The sequence below is a fragment of the Xyrauchen texanus genome, chromosome 25 (assembly GCF_025860055.1).
Source record: "Xyrauchen texanus isolate HMW12.3.18 chromosome 25, RBS_HiC_50CHRs, whole genome shotgun sequence".
Classification (NCBI taxonomy): Eukaryota; Metazoa; Chordata; class Actinopteri; order Cypriniformes; family Catostomidae; genus Xyrauchen; species Xyrauchen texanus.
Window position 1 is genome coordinate 30,565,401 of NC_068300.1, and position 22,886 is coordinate 30,588,286.

Genomic DNA, 22,886 nt, shown 5'->3' on the forward strand with positions numbered 1-22,886 from the left:
GCGCTGACGTGGTATGGTATTGGGGATTAATAACAACAAATCAGTGGCTACTGATTACCCTCTCAAGAAGCTATCGTATACGGTTTCGCTGTCTACCCACATCCACAGTAGTTCACGATCCACACCAATTAGACGCCATTGTGCATGAAGTTAAGGTGTTGCTGCACAAAGGAGCCATAGAACTTGTCAACCCCCAAGTTCATCCCAGGGGATTCTTTTCCACTTATTTTCTGGTCACAAAGAAAGACAGCGGGTTTTGTCCATTCTTAGATTTAAGGAATTGAAATAGTTTTCTAAAGTTCCTGCCATTCCGAACGTGACACAAAGTAGTTCACAATCCATGGCAGGCAGACGCCATTGCGCACGAAGTTCAGGTGTTGCTGCGCAAAGCAGCCACAGCATCCCACCCCTCTGGAGTAGGGATGCACCGATCCGATACCTGGATCGGTATTGGCTCTGATAACGAAGCTTTTAGACGGATCGGGTATCGGTCCGACGAGCCCGATCCAAACCTGATACTGTGTATTATTCATGTTCGTTACAGTCAAGCTAAAAAACAAAATGACATAAAAGAACCATTAAAACCCAATGAAAGTAGTTCATATGACACATTTTATGCTACTTGAAGATGTGCGATAGCTCTGCGAAGGCTGCGTTTAAGAATAAATGTATAAAATGCATGTGCAGCTCCAGCGTGTCATTGAATGGCACTGCTCTGTTTACACACACACACACACACACACTTGTTGCTATTTTTAGCCTTTATGCGGTGCGCAATATTTGAGCGCTACTCACGAATAACATCTCAGATGTAGGTGCTCAAAGGTTCGGTTCATTTATAATATGCATTTAGAATGGCACAGGAGGTGCTTGTTTTTTTATATATTTTTTTACCAGAATTTTAATAAGGAGCTAATTTAACTACTGTGAACTTGCTTACAAACAGACACACTTATAAGACTTCCTGGAGAGTTTAGAATGTCGAAATATAAGCTTGAGGGTTTAAAAAGTTAAAGGTGCATGATTGAGATATATTTCTAAATATAACTACTATAATATATATTATTATTATTAGCATTTGTTTACAAATGATAATAATATTTCATTTGAATGGGTTCCAAAAAATAACTGTGAATGAAAAGTGAGCTGACGTCTTACAACTAAATTGAACAGAATAGAGATCCGAATCCTTTTAAGTCCAGATACAAGTTGAAAACAATTTGCACCAAAAAAAAAAAAAAAAAACAGCTTCTTTTCCACTGATGACTTATACTGGAATTACTGTTAATTTTGCTGCTACATTATCCAGTATTCTAGTTAAAGTTTTTCTTAATAAGCTATACATTTATATTTGAAATAATGTGTAGTTAGAGGTTTGTGTTTCTTTACATATTAAAGAGTACACCCAATAATGTAAAGATATTCTAAACTGATTTTGCAAAAATCAAAGGAATCGGAAGACAAAAAGTGGTATCGGTGCATCCCTACTCTGGAGAGGGATCGATTTGGAGGTTGAGGGTCCGTTATGGTCTGGGGTGGTGTCACAACATCATCGGACTGAGCTTGTTGTCATTTCAAGCAATCTCAATGCTGTGCGTTACAGGGAAGAAATCCTCCTCCCTCATGTGGTACCCTTCCTGCAGGCTCATCGTGACATGTCAATGCCACCAGCCATACTGCTCGTTCTGTGCGTGATTTCCTGCAAGACAGGAATGTCAGTGTTCTGCCATGGCCAGCGAAGAGCCCAGATCTCAATCCCATTGAGCATGTCTGGGACCTGCTGGATCGGAGGGTGAGGGCTAGGGCCATTCCCCCCAGAAATGTCCGGGAACTTGCAAGTGCCTTCGTGGAAGAGTGGGGTAACATCTAACATCAAGAACTGGTAAATCTGGTGCAGTCCATGAGGAGGAGATGAACTGCAGTACTTAATGCAGCTGGTTGCCGCACCAGATATTGTCTGTTACTTTCGATTTTGACACATTATTCCATTTCTGCTAGTCACACGTCTGTGAAACTTGTTCAGTTTATGTCGTAGTTGTTGAATCTTTTTATATTCATACAAAAATGTACACATGCTAAGTTTGTTGAAAATAAAAGCAGTTGAAAGTGAGAGGACGTTTCTTTTTTTTGCTCAGTATATATATATATATATATATATATATATATATATATATATATATATTTATATTTATTAGGGCTGTCAATCGATTAAAAATTTTAATCAAATTAATTACACGGTGTCCCGATTAATTAATCGCATATACAAATATTTGCTGAGAAAGCCTCTCATATAACAATAATTCAATACATAATGATGAAATAATTACACAGTTATCTTTAAATATAAAAAAATTACAATTACAATAATGCAAAGACATTATATTCATTACATAGTGCAATGCGTTTCAATGCTTTGAGTTGTTGGAGGTACAAAGAGTATTTAAATAATATATTTTTAAAAAATTCTCCAAAATACTACTGCTTGGGCACATTCCCAAAAAAATTAGGGGCAGATTTATCTACAGCATTACAGAAGGAGCAAAGTAGATCTATTTCAGGGAGCATGTTTCTTAAATAAAGATTGACTGGGTAAAAACGGTGTAACAGTTTAAAGGACACCTCCTTAACCTGGTTGGTAATTAAATATTTGTGAGGTAAAGACCATACAATAGGGTGACCACCTGGCTATTGCTCTGTTGCAGGTCAGCAGACCTGATTTTGCGGGACAATGCGGGACACGAGGGAGAGATAACTTACTATTATTGTACTAGGTGAATAAATATTGATTTTATATTAGATGTATTTTTACAGTGATGTTAAATGTTAATGACAGCGCTGTGAACGTCACTCAGTTTGGCATTAAGTCATTTTAACAGCACAGACCTACTCAATGTAAATATAATGAAGTGAAAATAATAATCTAATCGTTAAAAAGCACATTTAGACTAGAAAGATTAAATGAGTTCATACCGGATTCAGTGCATCTTGAATTAAATTTTTTTTGTATGATCTGGCTGTTTCGAGTAGGGCCTTCTCATTCATTATGACTGTAGAACTCCTGGCAGGTGTAGGTGTTCACTTTCACCAGGAGTTCACTTTTGATGAGGTCCACAGATGCTCAGTTCCTTGTCTCTGTCCACGCAGCGGTCATCAGTGAAAACACCCTCTTCACAAACGCGTTGGTGACAGGAATGCTCAAAGCCAAAGATATCAGAGCTGTCATGTTTGGGGAACTGAACTGCTTCAGCAGAGCTGTCCGTGAAAATTCGGTGGCGTACCCTGCACTGTCCTTTTTTAGGGTCATCTGTAACTGGTTTTAAACATGTGTATATTTTCTCAAATTCTTTATTATACGAACAAAGACACTTTTTCTTCTAGGGAGCTCCGGATAGACCCATTATTCTGTTGCAGTTTTTTTTCCAGTGTTTTCCCGCTCTGGCAAGAAAAAAAAGGCTGCGCTGTTCAGAGTTTTCTTATTAACAATTTTTTATAGTGATTTTGTAATTAAAGGATGATGCAATAAAATGATGCCGAAATAATAATAAAGATAAAACTTTATACAGACAAAATTGAAATGTGGACACTGATTTTGGGACGTGGAACAAAGCTCCCAATTTCGGGACTGGGTCACCCTACCATAGGACCTGCGTCAGACATGCTTGTATCGCGTCTCAGGTGTGTTGCGTCATAAAAATAAAATGTTTAGGTCACTGTGTTAAGTTAAATATAGTTTAATACTCAATCTTTAAACACATATGGAGATCCCTTAGTTCGCATTTGAACCCTTAGTAACGCATATGTGTTGTTTTCTTCACTGTATAAACTGTGTTGCTCACACAGCTGAAATTTCACTTACTGCCCTCAGGAGTATACAGGTGGTACTACAAGCATGCGATTAAAGCGTTAATAATTTTAACGTGTTATTTTTTGTATAATTAATCGCGCGTTATTAACGAGTTAACTCGACAGCCCTAATATATATATATATATATATATATATATATATATGTACATACATATATATATATATATATATATATATATATATATATATATATATATATATATATATATATATATCGGCACATTTAAATAAAACACTTCACGGTTTTTCATCATAAATTCTACATTTTACAAAAAACACCATAGTTTATGGTTACTGTGCCATGGTTATTTTTGTAATAAATCTATTAACTTTCTATTAATAATCTATTAAATCCCAAAATAACTGTGAAGGAACACAAAACATATTGAGAGAGAATGCAAAACTGTTTTTAGAAAATAAATTCCCTCCCTGCTACAATTTTAGTCTTTTCCATAGATAAAACATGTATTGATATTAAAAGTCTTCTCTAGCCATATGATAGTCATACGGACCACTTTGAAGGTGCTTTTATGCAATTTTTTTTATCTGCCTCATTCACCTTTACTGTATGGAAAAGAGCAGTATGAACGTTCATTAAAACTGACATGATGGTTTTGAATGACATGATAGTGAGTAATTTATTTCAAATAAATAAATACAAAATAAAATACAAAAATAACAAAAAATGAGATATTTGCCATTTTGCTTGTCAAAAAAAGACAAACTACAAGGCGTGGAGTTTCAACCAGGAACTTTTTACTAACACAAACATACCAGCGAATAAATGTAAATATTCACTCTCGGGCACAAATGAGTGTTGTCTCCATGACAACAGACAAGTCCAAACATTGTTTTGTTGTTGTTATTGTTCTTGTTCTTGCCAGTGTGTCAGAGAACCAACTCCCCATGAGTGAGTACATGTCAACAAGCGATCGCTTCTGAAAACACAAGCCATAAATCAACAGGCTTCAGCAGCCCAAAAACAAATACAGCCCGTTGTTATTCCCCTTCAATACCTTGAACAATTTTGGTTTGGTTCCCCGCCCAAAGTAAAAATAGCATTCTTTCCTGCACTGTGTATCTGGGTAAATATAAAATACAAGGGCAAAAAAAAACATAATAATACAAAAATTCAAAGAAGAAAACAGTCACAGTTCTGTGAACACAGCTCTTATAAGACAAAGAGAAATAAATTACAGGCAAAACCTGTCATAAAAGTCATAAAAAGTTCAAGAGATTATTTGAAGGTTTAGCAGTAGTGTGCTATTCTGTGCAGATGTCAAGGTCTCTACAAGACATGAAAAAGGGAAAACGTATTTAAAAAAATATTAATTAATCAATGTTTCTCTTTGAGTGTGCTAAATGCTTGATGGGTCATTCAGACAGACATAACTGGTCTAAAAGGAGAACACTTCAGCTACATGATGCATTTCTAAATGTAAACAATGAAATTATCAAATAACTACTAAATTAGGAGAGAATCGTCTTTGAAGCATAACATTAACTATTTTTTAATTCAATGATATGTTACAAAAAAGTTAAAAGCATGAGCGTAAAGAGAGAATTGCATACCTGAGAATAGTGCCGATTTAGAATTTTTAAACTATTTAAAGCGAGTAAAGATTATTTGTGGTTAGAAATACAATGAAAGTTCTTAAACAGCAGTTGGAGAATACCACAATTTAAACCTCACTAAGAAAACTGCCTGAAACACTAACCCAAACACACCGAGATCTAAGACTTTCAATACCTGAACATGCAAATCAAACATCATCTCAATGTATCTGCATCTGACTCAGCTAGCCAAGCTTGTCTCAATACTCACAAACCTTGATAACTCCATAGGTGGTAAAACTGCTGCACAGAAAGACAGACTGGTGCAAATGTCAGTATCCTCCAACTACCAAACCCTGCATACCAACTCACCAGTTCCACCAATAAACACACTCACTAAGAGCTTAAACCTGCTGCAATCAGCCAGTCACATGGTTCAGGCCAGTAACCCCTCCTCCTTGCACTTGCCATAGTGCCGTGAACTATTGTTGACTTGAACTATTGACAATCTGCACCCCTATTTCACATGCAATGTAAGAAGCATTCAACTCATGATGAATAAATAAAGGCAGATGTGCACTGAGTGGCATAGAGTATGTTTGTTTACTGCTAAAACAATAAAGCTGTCTAATTCTTCTCAGTAAAAAAGGCTTATCTGTTAACCGCCGATACAGAAAATACTAGTTTTACAATAGGATAAACACAATAAAAGTGGACTTGTAATCCTTCATTGTAACAATATAATAAAACACACCCTCACTGTCCAATCTGTTTATGATCGGTTGAAGGCAGCATAAACAAGTGGGTTTGTGTAATAGGGTAAACCACATGGTTCTCTGGAGGTGTCCGTGAGTGCAGCGGGTGGAGGGGGGGTATGGCTCTACCTGCGTGTCTGCCTCCTTTTCTGTGCTCTTCGGGGACTTCTTCCCACTCTGCTGCTGTTGCTGCTGCTGCTGTTGTTGTTGTTGAGAAACTTGTAGCACCTGAAGATGCCAAAAAACAATAACAAGTACCTGATTGGTTTCTGAGCAGCTTTTGCTCTCCCAGGAACATTCATGTTTTATCAAGAGGCAAACATGCAACACATTTCACAATCTAGATCCAATGATAACAATTAAATGAAAACCAGGTTTTTGTTAACCCAAAAAATGTCAATTCAGTTATCATTTATTCACCGTTTCATTCCATCCAAACCCGTATAACTTTTTTTATTTTATGGAACACAAGATGTTGGGCAGGGTGTTAGCCTCAGTCACCACATTCACTTTCATTGCATCTTCTTTCCACACAATGAAAGTGAATGGAAACAGAGGATCTCATTCTGCCTTACATCTCCTTTAAAGGAATAGTTCACCCAAAAATTAGAATTCTCGCATTATTCACCCTGATGCCATCCCAGATGTGTATGACTGTCTTTCATCAGCAGAACACAAATGAAGATTTTTAGAAGATAATGCTCTGTCAGGTCCTTATAATAGAAGGACATGGGGGCCAGCACTTTGATGGTCTAAAAGTCACATTTAGGCAGCATAAAAGTAATCCACACGACTTCAGCCAAACAATGAATGTCTTCTGAAGTGAATCGATAGGTGTATATAAAGAAACAAGTTGATATGAAAATAGTTTTTTTTTTTAGTTTAAATCAGTGCTTCCCATCAATGGCTCTGATGCATTTTGAAATGGCCGAGCTATCGCGTGATGTTTGTTCTTCTGTTGTAAATAAGCGCCACTTCCGAATTCTTGCGTAAACTCACCAGAGGCGCTTACGTCACGCTTTACGTCAGCTGCTGGGAGGAAGCGCTTTTTAACAGTTAATGTTTTAATTAAAAGATAATTTTTTTTTACACAACGTATCGATTCCAGAACATGTTTTAAAGTTTAATTTAAATGAATCATCAATTAATTCTTAAAACATTTAATAAGTGAAAACTTTTTTAACATGTCATTGGATTTTTTTTTTTTTTTGCCAATCTTTTATTCAACAGCTGTCTTGCTTGTGATAAATTAATTATTATTATTTCAGAGAAGATAAAATGTTACTATACAGTTGTATACATATATATTTTTGCATTTGAAGCGACTGAGACACGCAAATGTCCAGTCACGGTTCGTTTTGAAGAAACTGCTATCTACCATTTCAAATGTAATCGATTTTTATTTAAATTTTTTTTACAAAGTTTGTGTGAAATTTAGTAAATATAGTTATAAAAAAAAAATCATATCGGTCAACCACTACATGTAAGGTACATTTTACATGTTGCATCCTCATATTTAAATGATCCTCTAAACACCTCTGTTCTAAACACCGGAGTGTGGCGGGAGTGTGAATGTTTGCACACAGTATACCATTGCTTGACAGTTTAGAACTTCGTTTTGCCTCTGAACGAAGAAAAACTTCTCTGGAAAGTATATCACAGCCTTTAGTGTTCAATGGAAAGAAGAAAGTCATATTCGTGTTGAACAACATTAGGTTGAGTAAATGATGACTGAATTTTAATTTTTTATTTGTTTATTACTATTGCCAGCTATTTTATTTAAATCAAAACCAGCTGAACAGTCACACGTTGTGTAATGCAAGTGTATTGTGAAGGATTCAACCGTTGACTCTACCAACAACCGCAGTCCATTTGTGATAGGATCCTATCACACATTCCTTGGAAAAGTATCAAACGGTAATATGCATATGGAAGAACATAATGATAATTCCTGATAATTATGAACAATCTTCATTTGGTATTCCTACAAATTTTGACCAAAAAAAATGACTGTCTTTTCTGTCAGACAAGTATTTTTAAAAGTAATTTAATAGAAATTGCACTGAAAAATATATATATACATATATTTTTAGCCAACAAAATATTTGAGCTGATCATAGCACAATGTAAATATAATGACTATAAATAGCTATTCACTATAGAAATGTCCATACATTTTCATTATTTCTCCCAGACTGGGAAAACCATAAATTTCAAGTTCTACAGGACAGTGGGAACCTTGAATCTTAACCAGCCCTGCATTTCAATACACCTGGACTTTTGAAATGGAAAACAACAGTCACAAAAAAGTCGTCAGGAAACAGTCATCGTAAAGTAAATAAACGACACAGCAGTCAAACTCAAATGTTGTTGAAAGGAACATCGCTCTCCCTTGGTTGCTTTTGTCTTACTTTCCCTATTGTGAGTCCCACAAGATAGAATCAAGGAAAGACTAATGCAAATAGTGCATGCAAAAAATATCCACAGTGCTGGGACCATCCTCTCAGATATGACCTCTTACACCTCGGAAAGGTCAAACATCTGGCCCTGTGGAACTCCCCAATTCAAAAAAAGGGTGGAGAGACAAGCAAACGGATATGGGAAACTTAAATAGAAACGTGTCAGGGAAAGCAGACAGATCATGTCACAGTAATCATTGGGAGAAGAAAATGATATAGAAGAGAGTGTTTACAAGATCAGATTTTTTATTTTATTTTTTATTTTTTTTATATGGAACCCACAGCTGTCTGGCCTATATTCCAAAGGCTGCGGGCAAGTGCGGTGATATAATACATCTGGAATCTGAGCATGAAGCATTGGAACAACATTTGGGTACTCTCAGCATGAATCTCTGGTTCTTAGTGACTGTTCGTGTCTTTTTTGCACACCAGATACAGGGAGAGAAAAGCTTTGGCTCCATAATGACTTTGTGACAATGTGAAAGTATTGATGAGAAATGGAACTGAGCTCACATATGGCAATTTTCCACTGCACGTTACGGTTCAACTCGCCTCAACTCTACTCACTTTACTTTTCTGAGCTTGCATTTCCATTGCAGTTTAGTGCCACCTCAACGTGGGTGGGATTATAGGCTGATCGCCATAGATGCTCCGCCTCTACTGCCATGACATCATCTTAAACAAGACACAAACTGACCAAAACAATAACCTGACCATTAGCTGTTAGCTACTAGCTCATTGTGCTGCATAAAGCAGTTGTTGCATGGTGATTTTACACAAGTGAAACAGCAAGCCTCCAGTAGCTGGTCAACTAAATAAAGTGAAGCTTTCAAGCGGAGTATAGAGTTAACATAACAAAACATACCATCCTCCATCGTGGATCAACCCCAGTCCAGGGCACTCTCCCTCCCATTGCTCGCTGGTTCAGATAGCGTCCATTTGGTCGAACCACTTCCACTTTTCCTTTATAGTTCTGTAGTCACTTCATTTTTTTTTACTTTTCCCTACACTGTTGGTAGGTCCGGTGGTAGCCGTGCGCGGCCAACATCTGATACACTTCCTGAGAGACCGATTCGCTCATCGATAACGAGTGGACCGTCTGCACCTCGTTTATTGACCACGCCGTGGTTTTGTGCACAGCCATTTATTTTTTCACAATTCATAAAATCGCATGAACAAATGATACTGCTATTGCTGTTTCTAACTTTAAAACTAGCGGGTTGATGTCACGTGTCAGAAATCCAGTGACGCTGGTAGTGACGATTCTCCCTGACCAATCAGTGATCTGTAGGATTTTGACATCACATTTAGTAATGGCTCGGCTCGCTTGGAACCTCGACCGAGGTGGTACTAAAAAAAATTATCAGGTACCAGGTACCAGGTACCATCCACAGTGGAAAACCCAAAAATTGAGTTGAGTCGAGTTGTACCGTGCAGTGGAAAAGCCCCAATAGAGCTTCTGATTCACCTCAGAAAACACACGACAATGATTTCAAATTAATGATTAATCCTCACATTAAAACAAGGCTGTGTCGTCAATTGCTCAATCTTTCAAATGGGCAACAAAGCTATTGTGCAACAAATGTTGACATAGCTATGAAAATTTAATTGCTTTGAGAAAGTCTTTTCTGGAACACTTCCTAAATATCAGCCTTTAAAAGTGAAACAGGCCAAGTCATTTGTGCACCACTAGCATCGCCACATAATGGGCACATCCAAAAAAATGCTTTTATGAGCACGCTCACCATTTTCCACTGTTCGGCCAAACAGGTCATCCTGTCACAAACTTAAGACCATTTGTTGAGCCAATGTTGCCATGTCAGGCTGGTTGGGATGTTGTTTTGATAACACCAAAAAGGAAAAATATTTACACTTTTCAATGGATTACTTACAGTGGAATATTAAGCTGGAGCAGGAAAAAGCATATTGACATTAAAAAAACACTTCCAAATAGAGGTAGACTGATTCATCTGTGTAGATAGTTACGTTTTGGAACTATTGGTTATCTGCATAAATCTATGCAGAGTTGTTTTTTGTTCCTCCATGTTTCTCTGTGGCCGATGAGAGAAAGTGTTGGAGCTGACTGCTAGTGTAATGTGCTTGAGTTAGAAAGAAACTGAACGCACTCACTTGTGTTTGCAGGATCTGGGTTGTGAGTGACGAAGACGTTTCCCTATTTTCTCTCTTCTCACTCTCTGCGCTCTGACCTTCCTGCCCAGCTGGACTGCTATTGGTTGTTTGATCAGTCTTGGACTCCAGCATGTCGGTGCGACAACCTGAAATACAAAATAAGACTGTCAGCAAAACACATTATTTCTGACACATAAAAGTGTCCGTCATGCTTTGGAAACCATTTTTCTTTCTTTTTCCCCGTACACATGATATAGATCTAGACACAGACTAGATCATGACAAAACATGCGTGCCAGTAGAACTGACTTCACAAAACAAACATTTTTGTTTGTACTACTCACAAATATAATAGCTGCATTATAAACAAACACTTCAGAGAATTTGCAGCATATGAAGCCAACAAACATGTTTAATGCCACACACTCACAAAAACAAGTCATACTGATGGATGTCTTAGATAAGAGTAAAATTTTGCTGCCAAGTTTAAATTAAGCCTTTAGAAAAGGAGTTACAACGCTAACAAAGAACTAGTGTTTTACAACAGCACAATAGGGTGACTCACAAAATTTGACAAGTTCACTTTTAACTCCAAAATCCAAAAAACAAATAAGAAATTATGTTTTGCCTATTAAAAAAGTTAAGCCAATTTTAGGGCCATTGTTTTCATGACATTTATGCCCCCAGTTCTACGTTTATATGGTTGCTTGAGAGTTCTGAGTGGATTTTAGCACACTTATACATGGTTACTAGGGTGTTCTGGGTGGTTGCTAGGGCATTGTGAGGTTGTTGCTTACTGGCCCAAGTTAAACTCTTTTGACTTGACTGACTGATGTGAAATGAATGACTCTTCTCTGTTGACGTTTGAAGAGTTAGTCAGTAAAAAAACTCACGTTCCTTACCCCAAACTTCCTGTTGGCCCATAACCAAGGAAGGAATAACGGCGAATTCACGGTTGTGTTGGAGACATTTCACGCTTGAATTGCTGAGGTGATCACTACTGAATACAATGTGACTCGGATGCCTATGGAGTACATTCATATTTTAAAATGCCGATATCTTGGAATGTACAGCAAGAATAAGTGTTTTTTCCCCTTTATATTTACTGTATTTTGATTCAAAACATTGAAATATTTAGATTTTTACTCGCTCGTTTCTCAACGGCTACACCCTCTTTGTAAATAAAGAACGCAATGTGCTATTATCAGTGTTGAGATTGCTCCCAGGTAACCGGCACTGACTCGAGTAGCATGGTGGAAGGGGTGTGTGTTTATGTCTGTGTGTCGACGGCAAACTCTCATTCAGATCTGCAACGCCCACTTTTCACAATCCAATCAACAACGATGAACAGCAGAGTCCCCACCCTAAATTTTTTTCTTGTTCGATAAGCTGTTTCACTCTGAAATACGTCACAATTTGGAAGCAAGTTCGGTCACAACTTCCGTTTCATGCCTTCTTTAAGGCAACAAAATTCCGTGGGTGAGCGGACATTGAGCGTGTGTGAAACCAGCAAAAATCGAACTGTCAAGCAGCCTCTTTTTAAAGCTGCACTTTATACTCTGTGATACTTAAGCAAAAAGAAACTCACCGCTAAAGTGATATCCTTGTCCATTCTGAATATTCAGTGTAGCTGTGTACGATACACCGCCCACACGGAGGTCACTGCCAAATCAAGCAACCTTATAGGCATTGCTAATAAAGAACTGTATTTGCTGTGCCAAACAGCAGATTTGTTGCAAAAAATTGTACCTAGGCTGAAGTGAACCTTCTATGCACCTTGTCTTTGACCAAGGAGTTTTTGGATGGGCAGAAATTGGTTTAAACTATCAATATCCTGCTACTTCCTTTCTTAAAGTCGGCAAACATCTGTGTGAAACAGCCTGATCGCATCAGTGTGTTTACAAAAAACTGACACGAACAAAGAAAACATTCCTCGAGTCACAGCCTGATACAATCAGTAAAGAGAAAGGCCAGAGTACTAACTGTGGCTCACTTTCAGTGTCAGAGATGCTGATGCAGGTTTAATAACTTAAAGAAAACACGTTACTAATGTATGCACAACTATGATAAGCAGGTTCTTATGATAATTGGTATAACCGGTCTCCTTGTGTTTCATAAAGCTTAAAATAACCCATTTAGGACAATGTAGCTGTGTGGGCAAGTGTTAGTTGTAGTGTCATTAATACAGTACAGTACATTTTCTTTTCACCCAATCCTAATCACATTAAGAACACTTAACTTCATAAAAACTTGCTTCTTTCAGTCCCAAACACTCCTACAAAGCTCTCATTTCACTGGCTGCAAATTTTCACCGGTTTGTACATAGTTAAACACTCTCCCACACAAGGAAGCAGGGGCTGATATTTGTTAAATAACTGATTGCCACCATGACTACAGTAAACACTGGGTCCCTGGGCTTGGTGTTTATTAACAAACACATCTTCCTTCTGGAGCCATTTAACATTAACCAGGTGGTACGATCTGCAGATCTGGCAGGTGCCATAATAACACAGGGAGGGCCTTATGTAAACAGATGGGAAAGGGCGGGGGAACGGCTCAAAAAGCAACACAGCTAAAGTAAACAGCAAAGACAATCTCTAGACAAACAAGCAACCCCTCTCCTGACATGAATGTGAACCAGAACAGAGCTTGTGGGACTTTAGTGCATGTTATTTAGTGCTGCTAACACAGCTGATGTCTGTTTCGGCTGGCAGAGTTTTTTAGTTCAACAGAGGACGATAACACCAGATACTCACCAAGGACACATTACAAATTGGTGAAAGAGTTGAAGTTGATTAGGTCCACAAAACAATTAGTGCACAGAGGATATACTATACATGGGAAGTTTACAAATTTGCTTTCATATTTATATTTCCAATTGTAAGTTAAGCAGATAAACTGGTCTAGGCCTTTTTAAAATGAATAGATCAAAAGTTTAAAAGCTGAAATAATGTCACACCCATTAAACAAGCTTTGAAGTTGAAAAGGGGGTGTGGAGTTATCACAGCAATAGGACAATTACATTTGACTGTATTGATTGTGAACTATTTTGTCACTAATTCAACAAAGAGAAATTTGGTGTAATATCAAATGTAAAATCCACAGATACCATGCTTCTCATATACATTATGCATTTACACAATGGAGAGAACATGTGAAAAGTACCCAAAAAAAGTACTGAAAAGTGTTAATAGTGAGTGCTTTGTCAGTGTTTTACCAGGGTCAAAATTGGTCTTCTGTGGTGGCTGAAGTACATCTACACACACACACACACACACACACACACACACACACACACACACACACACACACAAAGCATTTGTATTTTTGTTTTTACCTAATTGCAATGAATTAATATTTAATATGGGCTAAATGTGTGGTTGCATTTCTTGTTTGTATCAAATAAGAATATTTTTCGTAAATGCATTTCACATGAAAGGCATATTTAGGGTTTGGTAAAACGTAGATTTTCCGATGCATCGTGATCTTCATATTCATCTCGATATTGATTCTTAAATCCCAAGATCAATGTTTTACTCTATGCACACCACTCTACTACAATGAGATTAAACCACTCACATTAGCAACCACATTTCACTCATTGTGACTAAAATGTATCTGGCTGTTGACTGGTAAATGTTCAGATTTCACTCGCCAGTGATTGTGTAGTATAGCAGTGGAGTATTCAGCAGCAAGATCCTTTCACAGCATGTTAATAGTAAAAGTTGTTCCATGTAATGCATGTCCAAAGACGAGATCCAGGTGACCCATTTGTCTTTGAAAAACTTGTTTAATACCCTTTCTGTTCTCGATCATAAACAATAAAAAATACAAATTTACTTTAATTTGAAATCTAATCATGCATGGCACAAATGAGCCATTTGAGTCTCTCTCGTTAACATGCGTTCATCTATAGATGCTCTTTATAGAAATGCATTTTTTTGTTAGAGACAGTACCGGTTTTGGCAGGTGTTCAACAAATCAGAATAAAAACGTGTTAATAGTACAAATTATGCTATTAAACAAACATGCAACAACATTTTTTATATATGAAATATAATATCTTATTAATTATTTGAATAGGTGGCACTATACAATAAGGTTCCATTTGTTAACATTAGTAAATGTATTATTTATCACGAATAAACAATTAACAATATATTTGTTACAGCATTTATTAACCTTTGTTAATGTTTGTTTATAAAAATACAACTGTTCATTGTTAGTTCATAGTGCATTAACTAATGTTAATATATACAACTTTTGATTTTAAAAATGTATTAGTAAATTAAGAAATTAACATTAATTATGATAAATAAATGCTTAATAAGTATAGTTCATTGTTATTTCATGTTAACTAATGTTAACAAATGGAACCTTATTGTGAAGTGTTAACATTGAATACATGGATGTTCATTTTCAAAAAGCCAAAATGTGACCAAAATTATGGAAAACTAATAAAATGTAAGTTTTTGTAATGTTAGAAGGTTCCCTGTATAATTAACAGCATTAGCTGGGAGAGAATGTCTTTCATAAGTAAGGAAATGTGACATTATAACTCAAATGTACCCATATGAAGCGATATCGAATCAAAGGCGATTTGCAACCATTTTTCCTAATAGTGCAATTAAACTTGGCAAGAGGTTGCACTGGTGTACTACAAAGTTACAAAGTTATCTGAGTTACTGTAGACTTTTTCAGTTTGAACCAGTCTGGCCATTCTCTGTTGATAAGACGTCAACAAAGCGTTTCCATCCACATCGCTGGATGTTTCTGACACCATTCTGAGTAAATTCTAGAGACTGTTGTGTATGAAAATCCCAGGAGAGCAGCAGTTACAGAAATACTCAAACCAGCCCATCTGGTACAAACAATCATCCATGCGATTATCTAATATCTAATAATCAGCCAATCGTATGGCAACAGTGCAGTGCATAAACTCATGAAATCACATCAATCATCAGAATGGGGAAAACATTTTATCTCAATGATTTGGACTGTGGCATGATTGTTGGTGCCAGGTGGGCTGGTTTGAATATTTCTGTAACTGCTGATCTCAGAATGGTGCCAAAAACAAAAAAACATCCACTGAGCGGCAGTTCTGTGGATGGAAATGCCTTGTTGATGAAAGACGTCAACAGAGAATGGCCAGACTGGTTTGAACTGACAAAGTCTATGGTAACTCAGATAACCGCTCTGTACAATTGTGTTGAGAAGAATATAATCTCAGAATGACATATTGAGATGCAGATTACCATAGTTTTGTCGGCATGAGGGGGACCTACACAATATTAGGCAGGTAGTTTTAATGTTGTAGCTGATCGGTGTAAGTACTAAAACACCTTGAGTAACTAGTAAGTGAATTACGAGGTAATGTATCTGGTCCATGAACATAAGAATCATGCAAGAATCAGTGGGTTCAAGAGTGTATATTCTGCCAGTCATAGGCTGCCAACAGGCTTGTTTGCTGTGTATAAACATGCTGGAAATTACAGCAAATTGCCAATCATAACCACTATTGGCAAGTTTGACTGTTTAAAAGAAAAGATAATGCACATTTGTTTGGGTAAAACCTTACTCCGTTGTCAGAAACAAAAGCTAGTCAACAGTGTAACTGCTGGAGAATGTTGTGCACTTGGCTATACAAAACCATGTTTATTTGACTTACACTGGCATCTACGTGCGCAGATGATTGCCTGTCATCTTATGAAAGTTCCTTTACATTCCTAATGCCTAATTTTCCCATAAACACAAACTATAGCAGACAAGCAACACAAACATGAGGATTTTAGGGGAGAGGTGAAGCCTCCGAGGACTTCAAATGTCATGAGGGAAAACATACACCAACCTGAAGGAATGCCTTTGAAGTCTCAATGAGGAGTTATTGATACATAACACAAAGTGGGAGGGAAACCACAACCAAGAATGCACAATCTCCAGCAGAGTTTAGTTCCTTTTAAAAATATAATCTTAGGAGTTAGATTGTTCTTGAAAGGTGACATTGCATTAAATCTCAGCCCTTCAGATGTGAGATGTGGCTCTTTAACTGAATTAAGAGTAAAGATAAGAGAACAAGCAATGGGCTACACAAACAAACAAATCAATACATTCCAAGCCTCAAACCAGCTCAGTTGCCTTGATAGTAAACAGTTACTCATACAATAGAATATTCCTGTATAAATAAGGCAGGGAAAGCATGTGGGATCAACAAAATGGGTTTTATTGTGTAATTATGACTAGGTCTGTGGATGGTGGGACTTGTTTAATGCAATGAAACATCAAACCGGCCAACTAATATACACAGTCACGACTGTCTAATGATGTTAACTTCTATGTTGGGTATCAATAGAAAATTAATCAATTCACCCAAATAATTATATAAAGAAAACAAATGCAATGGACCTATTAAATCCCCATGTATCTATTTGTGCTTTTTTGCTCAGCAACTAGAGAAACAGAAGACAGTTTATCATTACACAACCTCAGGCTATTCTGTTACAGAAAATTACACTGAAACTCAAACTTAGATTTTAAAATACAAGCAAACACCTTCTGCACAGTCTCAGAATGAATCACTCAATAAATAAATATTTAAAAAGGGGGCACAACATGTGGAGGAAATAAAGCTCCTATTTCAGGAAGATGTTGAAAAAGAGTCCAGTAAATGAAATTATGTTTGGCTAGTTAAATATATTCAGCAAAATATTTACAATGGGTGACGCACTGATACGACATTTGTCCTGTTTCTTAATGCAATTTATTGCAAGATTAACACTGCATCATCTGCATGGACTGTTATATTCACCTTTTTATGCTTCATACAGCCTATGTGTCTTACAATAGGAAAACAACACTACTAAAAGTAAAGAGCATATCTACACAATCTTTATACATAATTAATCTCAAACAAGTCATGGAAATAAGTTTAGTTTCTTATTTCACAAATTTAAGGAAACCCTTTATTTTTTGTCTTTTTAATGAATATGTTGTACATTAAATGTTCTGTCAGCAACAACCTGTTTTTAGGAAGAGATCAAATATATTTAGAAGCATTTTAATGCATCTGGATCCTGGATGCCCTAAGGTTCACAACCCTACAGAGGAAGACAAGCAAGGAACTTGCTAAGATGACTAAAAGGCACCCAAGCAGTTGAGTTTGTTGCCTAATAGCAGGGCTAGATTGTTTCAGAAAACATCCGTATTCCATGAACTTTATGGCGCAATCAGCATTTACCTTTAAGTATGTAAATATGTGCAGACATATTTTCAAAGGCTAAATTCAAACACAAAGACTCCGGAGAGAGAACTGGTTTCTGACAAAGGTGTATTCACACTCCATCCACACTGTATGGTCAAGAGTCTTTTGCGGTTAATATCCTGAGAACCGATTCAATTAAAAACAAATACTGTATAAGTATAACTTTTGGTAAAGATAACGGTTCTCTAACGTTCATTCTTCTGTCGATGTGCATGCAACACCTTAATAAAATACTCTTGCCATTGTTTTCTGCACTACAACACCATTATAGAATCAGTGGTGCAAAACATAGCACAACCAGTGTAGTCCGATTCCTAAACAAATTACTTTTATTACAAGTCTGTTCTTTTGAAACTAAAGGGCAAAACATAAAATGACTCTTTTAGCAGCCACTTCTTTTTGGTGAAAAGTAACCGAACCACAGGTCATTCATTTTGTCAAGTCCGACTCTAAATAAACAAAGATCTGTATTAAGAATAGGGAATTACAGCTTGTGAAGCCCAAAGTATGCTTCAGTAAGACATACAGGACACAAGCCGCAAATCTTGTCATCAGCAGCGTGCTGGAGATATAAACCGATTTTTCTAACCGCGCATCTTAGAACACGCATGCGCCTGGAGTTATTTGCACTAATTAGTAGATTCACAAGGTGACAACAGTTACATTTTCAGCCGGTAAAGTTAAAAACAGGCCATGACAGAAACTTTTGAAACTGTCTCCATGGACCAGTTGATTTCTGAATTAACTAAACAGCGCATTAGTATCAGGGAAGATATCTCCGAATTGATTCGGGAATCTATCGGTCCTTTACAAAGCTCTGTAAATGCACTGAGAGAGACTGTGGATGGCTTTCAAACCGTTTAGCCAGGACAGAATCCCTAGTTGGGGAGAATTTTGAAAAGCTGACAGTGGCCGAAAATACTATAAAAACTTTGCAAACGCAGAACACATCTCTCCTTGACCGCATTGAAGATTTGGAGAATAGATCGCGAAGGGCTAACCTGAGGATTGTGAACGTTCCGGAAGGGAGCGAAAACGGTCATGATCCCGTTATTTTCATTGCTGAGATGTTGCTAGAGATGATGGGCATGGAGGTCTTCGACAAGCCACCAGCACTTGAGAGAGCGCATCGATCACCCGGTCAAAAGCCAACTGACGGCCGTAAACCACGTCCATTTGTGGTGTGCTTTCACAGGTTCCAAGAAAAGGAGCAATTACTGCGATGGGCAAGGCGGCATGAGGCTAAATACAAGGGGAATCCAGTCAGAATCTACCCAGATCTCAGCGCTATCCTTTCAAGGAAACGCGCGTCTTACAATGGCATCAAGCAATCACTCTACCAGAAGAACATTCGATTTCAACTGCTCTACCCGGCTCGTCTGAGAGTGACTTTTAATGAAGAAACTTTCATATTCAACACACCGGAGGAGGCGAAACAGTTCTACGATCAACGTATCAATGTTTAGGATTTCCAGGATTATTCTATTTGTTTATTTTACGCTCAAAGTTTCCCTTTGAGGGGTGCTTTTTTTTTTTTTTCCTTCTTGAGACGGATCATTTAAAAAAGGTATAAACACTTTACGACCAATTCTTTTATTTATCTGATTTCTGGTTATTATTATTTCTATTTTTATTTTTTTTTTTGTGTGGCTTCGCAAATAGTTTGTTGTTCTAAACTTAAATCGCTGATGGTTCTGTGACATAGACATTAACTCTACTGAGTAAAGACTTTATTCACAAAGGTGTTTTAACGCACTGAGAATGATTCTTAAGGTTAAAGGTTGGGTTGCTCCTTAGAGGTTGGGATGGTTTTAAGTCAGTTGAGGGATTGCTGGGGGTTTGACAATGGGGACCTGCAATTTGTCTCTGTTCTTGAGGCAAATATAGGAAAAGTTCAGTTTCTTCAGGGTGGGGAGGGTAACTGCCATTTTTTTTCCTTCTTTCTTTTTTTTTTTTTTTTTCCTTTTTTCCTTTTCTTTACCTTTCTCTTACTTGCTTGTCATGCATCATCATATTCATTATTCTTTTATAACCTAACGATTGATTAATGTGTGATTCAAATAGTACAGGAGGGTCTTCAATTCGGTTCACTAGCTGGAACGTTAAAGGTATGAATGGGCCAAATAAAAGAGTTCGTATCTTTGCTCATCTTAAAAAATTGAATACTGAAATAGTATTTCTACAAGAAACACATCTACTGGTAACAGATCATATGAGACTCAAAAAACCCTGGATTGGTGAAGTTTTTCATTCTCACTTCAACAGTAAAGCAAGAGGAACAGCAATTTTAATTCATAAGAAAGTACAGTTTCATACTTCCAAATGTGTTTCAGACCCCCAGGGACGTTTTGTCATTGTGACAGGTCATTTATTTCACACCCCTGTTGCCCTGGTATGTGTTTACGCCCCCAATTGGGATGATGTTAATTTCATTTATAAAATTATTTCACTTTTACCCAACTTAAACTCACATCAATTAATTTTTGGTGGGGATCTGAATTGTGTTATCAACCCAATCCTAGATCATTCGAATCCGAAAACCATATTCCAGTCTAAAATGTCCCAAGCTCTCTCTACTTTCATGGCACAAATGGGTTGTCTGGATCCGTGGAGATTTTTATTCCCACAAAAGAAAGAATTCTCTTATTTTTCCCATGTCCATTCTTCATACTCAAGAATAGACTATTTTTTTATAGATAAGACACTACTTCCTTCAGTGGAAAATACTCAATATTCAGCAATTATAATATCAGATCATGCACTATTGCTCCTTGATCTACGTTTTATTCAGCACTGTACCCAACGCCCTACTTGGCGATTCAACTCTACCCTGTTGGCAGATAAAAATTTCCACAGACATATATCAGTGGCGATGGATAACTTCTTGCTCACAAATGCTTCAGAAACGGTATCACCACTGATTTTATGGGAGACATTTAAAGTTGTCATCAGAGGTGAAATTATATCTTATTCTGTATCCAGTAATAAAAAGAAAAATGCAAAACTACAACAATTAATTGATTCGATAGAAAAATTAGATCAACAACTCTCTCTATCCCCTTCTGAAGAACTGCTCAAAAAAAGAGTGGAAATTAAAGCACAATACAATCAGATATCAACTGAAAAAACTCAACAAAATCTGCTTTGGTCTAAAGGGAATTTTTATGAACATGGGGAAAAAGCGGGCCGTTTATTATCACATCAGATAAAGTGTCAATCAGCTTCCAGGTTAATTCCACAGATTCGCAACGCATCACAACAACTGACAGTGGATCCTAAAGAAATTAAATTTATATACTTCAGAATTTCCCGGGGATATATCAGGTATGTCAACCTTTTTGAATGACCTGAATATCCAGACAATTAATCCAGATTATAAAGAAAGATTAGAACAGCCAATTGAGCTGCAAGAGATTTTAGATTCTATTAATGCAATGCAAAATGGCAAAACCCCTGGCCCAGACGGTTATCCTGTCGAATTTTATAAAGCTTTTGCTCCCAAATTAGCCCCGCTTCTCCTGAAAATGTTTGAGAATTCTTTAAACAGTACAGAATTGCCACAGTCCCTCACAGAAGCATTTCTTACACTCATTTTGAAGCCTGGAAAAGATCCACTAGAGTGCAACTCCTACAGACCAATCTCTTTGTTAAATGTTGATGTTAAAATTCTTGCCAAATCGTTGGCCTCTAGAATAGATACTGTTATGCCAGAAATAATATCCCCAGATCAGACAGGCTTTATTAGGGGTCGCCACTCATTTACCAACTTAAGGAGGCTTCTTGGTATTTTGTATTCTCTTGCGTCCAGGGATGCCCCAGAGGTGGTGGTATCCCTGGATGCAGAGAAGGCATTTGATAGAGTGGAGTGGAGCTATCTATTCGCAGTATTGGAGAGATTTGGTTTTGGGCCAAACTTTATATCCTGGGTCAAATTATTGTATTCTAACCCTAAAGTATCTGTTATAACAAACAAAATACGTTCACAATTTTTTCCAATATTAAGGGGCACAAGACAGGGTTGCCCTTTAAGCCCTCTTCTTTTTGCATTAGCGATAGAGCCACTTTCCATTATGCTTAAATCTTTGCAGTCTATACAGGGCATTGATCGAATGGGGATGGAACATAGGGTTTCTTTATATGCTGATGACCTGTTGTTATACATTTCAAATCCAGTTGAAAATGTCCCAAAAATAGTGCAGAAGCTATCTGTTTTTGGCAGTTTTTCAGGATACAAACTTAACCTTTCTAAAAGTGAATGTTTCCTTATTAACCCTCTTGCTTTACAAATTAAGGCTGCATCCCTCCCATTTCGCATCTCTCAATCTGGTTTTAAATATTTGGGAGTTCATATTACTCGTACTTTCTCAGGTTTATATGCAAACAATTTTTTACCACTCATAAGTAATATTAAGTCTGATCTTCAGAGATGGGATGCATTACATTTGTCTCTAGCAGGCAGAGTAAATTGTATAAAAATGAATATCTTACCTAGATTCTTATACTTATTTCGTTCACTTACAGTTTTTCTCTCAAAAAAATTTTTCCGTTCAGTAAATAAACCCATATTATTAAATTATCATTCTTGTGGGGGGGGAAGAACCCTAGAATTCGTAAGGAGCTCCTCGAAAGGCAAAGGCCCCAGGGAGGCTTAGCTCTTCCTAATCTTATGGGCTACTTCTGGGCTGCAAATCTTCAAAAAATTATTTGTTGGTATACTTCCCCTGAGGTTGATTGGTGTAAGGCGGAGGCAAATACTTGTATTTCTACATCGCTTTCTGCTCTAATAACAATGAAGCTACCATTCTCTCCCTCTAAATACTCTTCAAGCCCAGTAGTACGCTCTACGCTTAAAATATGGTCACAGTT

General features: G+C 37.1%; 1 protein-coding gene across 3 annotated transcripts in view; it reads right to left on the reverse strand.

Moving 5' to 3' along the window:
- foxp1a (forkhead box P1a) overlaps positions 1-22,886 on the reverse strand; it is a 61,732-nt gene that overhangs the window by 25,341 nt on the left and 13,505 nt on the right. For 2 of the 3 annotated variants that reach the window (XM_052090776.1, XM_052090775.1), the window contains exons 2-3: positions 10,764-10,909; positions 6,304-6,402 (exon numbers count right to left, since the gene is read on the reverse strand). In XM_052090776.1, the coding sequence (XP_051946736.1) occupies positions 6,304-6,402; positions 10,764-10,909 (245 nt within the window). Of the gene's footprint in view, positions 1-5,694; positions 5,806-6,303; positions 6,403-10,763; positions 10,910-22,886 lie in introns of those variants that run through there. The other variant, XM_052090777.1, reaches the window with a different exon arrangement.